This window comes from Bison bison, unplaced genomic scaffold, assembly GCF_000754665.1.
Source record: "Bison bison bison isolate TAMUID 2011002044 unplaced genomic scaffold, Bison_UMD1.0 scf7180017864331, whole genome shotgun sequence".
Taxonomy (NCBI): domain Eukaryota; kingdom Metazoa; phylum Chordata; class Mammalia; order Artiodactyla; family Bovidae; genus Bison; species Bison bison.
In genome coordinates, this window is record NW_011494903.1 from 8158957 (window position 1) to 8164614 (window position 5658).

The window sequence follows — 5658 nt, forward strand, 5'->3', positions numbered from 1 at the left end:
GTTTGCGATTTAGCAGCAACAGCAGCAGAGTTTTAAAATCTAAGCCACCTCAGGCCACTAACAGCCCAGATCCGGAGGCGGTCCGAAGACGCACTATTTCGCAGGCTCTGCGGCTGCGCGCAGACGCGTGGGGGCGGGGCCACGAGGGAGGGAGCGTGCGCCCAGGGCCTGGGCTGTAGAAACCGAAGTTCAGGCAGCTGCTGCTTCTTCGGTTTGGGAAGGAGACGCTGGGCCCATGGCGCTTAGGGGCATCACAGTCGTGGAACTCGCCGGCCTGGCCCCGGTTCCCTTCTGCGGTATGGTCCTGGCGGACTTCGGGGCGCAGGTGGTGCGTGTGGACCGACCCGGCGCCCGCAGCGGCCCGAGCCGGTTGGCCCGAGGCAAGCGCTCTCTGGTGGTGGACCTGAAGCAGCCGCGGGGAGCGGCGGTGCTGCGGCGCTTGTGCGCCCGGGCGGACGTGATGCTGGAACCTTTCCGCCCCGGTGAGCCTCCTGCCCCTACGCGGGGCCAGAGAGGGGACGGTCCCCGCAGAAGGGAGGTCGCCGCGCCGGACCGTTTGGGGCTGCACCCCGCATACCTTTGCCCTGTTGCCACCCGAACCCTTTCCGTCCCTACTTTCTAGACCTTGCTGTTGCATTTGATGTTGCTGATCGTTCGCCCCCTGAGACGATCTTCCACTCTTGGAGTCCGAGATAATGCTGTTGTCCTCACTTTTCTTATACCTCTCTCTGACTCCTTCCCAAGTTCCCCCCCTTTTTTAGTTACTCTTTTGTATTTGCGTTTCTTAATTACGTGAAGGTCATGAACCCTATGAGAAACAAACGAAAGCCATAGATTCTCTCCCTGGAAAACTGCATGTAGGTTCATAGTCAAACTTTGCTAAATTTTGGAGCTTGGTGTACCGGGGTAAATCCAGGCGAACACCTGCTGCCTTAAATGCTGGTGTTCAGGTTCCAGCTTCTGTTCAATTTCCTTTACACTCTGTTTCTTGCAACCCTTATCCATTTCTCTTGTTTTTATTTTTTATAGGCAGGGGATGGCCACGTCTATAACTGTGCCCCCTTCTTTTAGAGCCATAGACTTCCAGAATAGGCAAGTTCTGCCCGCTTCTATCTGACCGTCTCCTGGGCACTGCAGCTTCCACATATTCCAAACTGAGCCCCACGTCTTCCCTACTAAAATGTCCTCTCCTCTTTCTGTATAATTTCAGTGAATAGAACCAATGTCCACCCAGTTGCCTGAATGAAAAACTCCTACCTTTGTCTAGGCTCCCAAATCTTCCTTTTCCACCACCAGCTTTCAATTATCATTAGTCCCATCATTCTTCCTCCTTTCTGTGACTTCTGGATTCTTTGCACGCCTGCTGCAGCTTCATTGATAACAGTTGTAACAGCCTTTTAAAGCTGATGTTTGGGTCTAGCACCACTTTGATCTTTCCTCAGACACCTGCTCTTGCTCAAGTACAAATCCCATTTGGTATATAGCTGGAAGTCAGTAAATGGGGAATGAATCAGCTATGTCGGGCACCAGGTGTATTTAAATGTGTGAGTGAATCCACCCTCAGATCTGAGATTACAACAATAATAATTTAGTAATCAGGATTGTATTATAATTTAATAATACACAACTTGAAATTGAAGGAGGCTCCACATGGGTAAATCATTTGTCTTAGTATTAGGGGAGAGGTGGAGCTGTGAATACAGATATAGCTGCAGGGGGTGTTGGGGTGGATTGAGGCTGATGTCTTTCTAGTTAGAGAAATAGAGTTTAATTGAAGTATGGTTGATTTACAATGTTGTGTTAATTACTGCTGTACAGCAGAGCCACTGAGTTACATATATATTCTTTTTCATATTTTCCATTTATCACAGGTTTATCACAGGATATTGAATAGAGCTTCCTATGCTATATAGTAGAACCTTATTGTTTATCCATTCTGTATATACTTGTTTGCGTCTGCTAATCCCAAGCTCCCAATTCATCCCTCTCCTATCCTTCACCCTTGGTAACCACCAGTCTAGGAATAGAATCCTTTTGTAACTTATCATAGCTTTGTGGAGACAAAGTCAGTGAGTTTTATTATCTAATTTTATATCTTTAACCCCAGGACTCTTTAGGTTCCCTGGCTTTAGCAGAATAAATATTGATTGACCCTTGAACAAACCAGGGCTAATCTGTACTTTAGTTACAGTGGTCCTCCACAGTTCCTCGGCATCCACCAACCACAGACTGTGTAATACTGTAGTATTTACTTTTGAAAAACTGCATGTCAGTGGACCCAAACAGTTCAAACTCACCTTGTTCAAGGGTCAGCTGTACTCACTGATAACTTAAGAGCGATTAAATGCTGCTGTTGCTAACCCTTCTTCCACCAGATATTTATACTGAGCCTTTTTGTAGAGGAACTGCTGGGCATGTTAGAGGCTGTGGAAACAGATGAGGCATGAATCCTGCCAGAGGAGCATCTGAGCTGTTTGGGAAGCTGGAATATATACATGCATAAGTATAGCAGGCACCCATGCAGGCATAGACATAAAAGAGGTCCTGAAAGGAAAAGCAGCTTCCAAAAGTGAATTTTTGATCAATTAAAGACCCAGAGTAACTTCCAAAAGAACAGACCATTTCTAATAAATTACTTAGGAGCAAACTGGGGAAACTCTGAAGGGGCTGACTGAAGGGATGGAATGTCCGCTCTGAAGATGCTTGGGTATGCCTGCAGGGATGTAGGGCAGTGCTGAAGGGAAATAGCATTCTTGGGGTGGGGGGATCTGCCACACATTCCAGAAATGGGGGCTTCACTGTCTGGGTTCTTAATTACTGGCAATACGTTCATTATAAACTCACAACAAATGTTACCAGTTTTCCTTGCAAAAACGTGCTGTTTTATATTTGCCACAAAGAAGGGATTATACCCATCTTCAATTCATGCTGTCCTTAAAAAATAAATGTAACTTTTCTCTTAAGGGGTAATGGAAAAACTCCAGCTCGGTCCCGAGATTCTGCAGAAGGAGAACCCAAGGCTTATCTATGCCAGGTTGAGTGGATTCGGCCAGTCAGGAAGGTTCTCCAAGGTGGCTGGACATGACATCAACTATTTGGCTTTGTCAGGTATGTTGGGAAAAAAAGCAATTTCTCTACACTCTTTTTTTCCCCCCCAGTCAAGATCTACAGTTACACATTAGAATTTTTTAAAGGCGAAGTTTGGAATATTTATGGGAATTAATAAAGAGCGTGTACTTCTTTAAAAAAGATTGGTTTGTCTTGGAACAGTCATTGTCAGCCTCCCTCTGATGATTCGATCGTAAGGAATCTGCCTGCAATGCAGGAGACATGGGTTTGATCCCTGGGTTTGGAATATCCCTTGGAGGAGGGCATGGCCACCCACTCCAGTATTCTTGCCTGGAGAATACATGGACAGAGGAGCCTGGCAGTCTACAGTCCCTGGGGTCGCAAAGAGTCGAGCAACTAACACTTTCACTTTCCCCTGCCTTAACACACAGGGAGGGGTAATATACTCACTAGTAACATTTACTGACTATGTTTGTGGAGTGAATTCTCCAACAAGCCCCTGCTAGGAAGTAGGAGACTTATTGGTAGTAGAAATGGTTGTACTGTAGTTTGCAAAGATACATTAATAGTTTCAATCTGGTACCCCCTTACTTTATTGTGAATTGTCGACTGAGTCATGATTTTAGAAATTCTATGAATACTAGAAAAAGCCCATGGTTTTCGCCTGTACAAACATATCTTGAAAGTGTTAACCACTCAGTCATGTCCAACTCTTCCTGACTCCATGGACTGTATCCCACCAGGCTCCTCTGTCCATGGACTTCTCCAGGTGAGAATACTGGAGTGGGTTGCCATTCCCTTCTCCAGGGGATCTTCCTGACTTAGGGATAGAATCTGAGTCTCCTGCATGGCAGGCAGGTTCTTTACCCTCTGAGCTACCAGGGAAGCTCTTCAGTTCAGTTCAGTTCAGTCGCCCAGTCCTGTCTGACTCTGTGACCCCATGAATCGCAGCACGCCAGGCCTCCCTGTCCATCACCAACTCCCGGAGTTCACTCAAACTCATGTCCATCAAGTCGGTGATGCATACAACCATCTCATCCTCTGTGGTCCCCTTCTCCTCCTGCCCCGAATCCCTCCCAGCATCAGGGTCTTTTCCAGTGAGTCAACTCTTCGCATGAGGTGGCCAAAGTATTGGAGTTTCAGCTTCAGCATCAGTCCTTCCAATGACCCAGGACTGATCTCCTTTAGAATGGACTGGTTGGATCTCCTTGCACTCCCAGGGACTCTCAAGAGTCTTCTCCAACACCACAGTTCAAAACCATCAATTCTTCAGCACTCAGCTTTCTTCACAGTCCAACTCACATCCATACGTGACCACTGGAAAAACCATAGTTTTGACTAGACGGACCTTTGTTGGCAAAGTAATGTCTCTGCTTTTCAATATGCTATCTAGGTTGGTCATAACTTTCCTTCCAAGGAGTAAGCATCTTTTAATTTCATGGCTGCAGTCACCATCTGCAGTGATTTTGGAGCCCCCCAAAATAAAGTCTGACACTGTTTCCACTGTTTCCCCATCTATTTGCCATGAAGTGATGGGACCAGATGCCATGATCTTAGTTTTCAAAATGTTGAGCTTTAAGCCAACTTTTTCACTCTTCTCTTTCACTTTCATAAAGAAGCTTTTTAGTTCCTTTTAACTTTCTTCCGTAAGTGTGAAGTCATCTACATATCTGAAGTTATTGATATTTCTCCCAGCAATCTTGATTCCAGCTTGTGCTTCTTCCAGCCCATTTCTCATGATGTACTCGCATATAAGTTAAGCAACCCACTCCAGTGTTCTTGCCTGGAGAATCCCAGGGACGGGGGAGCCTGGTGGGCTTCCGTCTATGGGGTCGCACAGAGTTGGGCACGACTGAAGTGACTTAGCAGCAAGCAGGGTGACAATATACAGCCTTGTACTCCTTTTCCTATTTGGAACCAGTCTTGTTCCATGTCCACTTCTAACTGTTGCTTCCTGACCTATATACCGGTTTCTCAAGAGGCAGGTCAGGTGGTCTGGTATTCTCATCTCTTTCAGAATTTTCCACAGTTTCTTGTGATCTACACAGTCAAAGGCTTTGGCATAGTCAATAAAGCAGAAATAGATGTTTTTCTGGAACTCTATTGCTTTTTCCATGATCCAGCAGATGTTGGCAATTTGGTCTCTGGTTCCTCTGCCTTTTCTAAAACCAGCTTGAACATCAGGAAGTTCATAGTTCATGTATTGCTGAAGCCTGGCTTGGAGAATTTTGAGCATTACTTTACTAGCGTGTGAGATGAGTGCAATTGTGCGGTAGTTTGAGCATTCTTTGGCATTATCTTTCTTTGGGATTGGAATGAAAACTGCCCTTTTCCAGTCCTGTGGCCACTGCTGAGTTTTCCAAATCTGCTGCCCATTGAGTGCAGCACTTTCACAGCATCATCTTTCAGGATTTGAAATAGCTCAACTGGAATTCCATCACCTCCACCAGCTTTGTTCGTAGTGATGCTTCCTAAGGCCCACTTGACTTCACATTCCAGGATGTCTGGCTCTAGGTTAGTGATCACACCATTGTGATTATCTGGGTCATGAAGATCTTTTTTGTGCAGTTCTTCTGTGTATTCTTGCCA

The 5658-nt window shown here is 46.0% G+C and overlaps 1 protein-coding gene across 1 annotated transcript in view; it reads left to right on the plus strand.

The window, feature by feature from the left end:
• Positions 1-138: 138 nt before the first annotated feature.
• Positions 139-5658, plus strand: part of AMACR (alpha-methylacyl-CoA racemase) — a 15825-nt gene continuing 10305 nt past the window's right edge. The window contains exons 1-2 of the mRNA XM_010853827.1: positions 139-482; positions 2965-3108. Of these exons, the coding sequence (XP_010852129.1) occupies positions 236-482; positions 2965-3108 (391 nt within the window). The 5' untranslated portion in view covers positions 139-235. The remainder of the gene's footprint in view (positions 483-2964; positions 3109-5658) is intronic.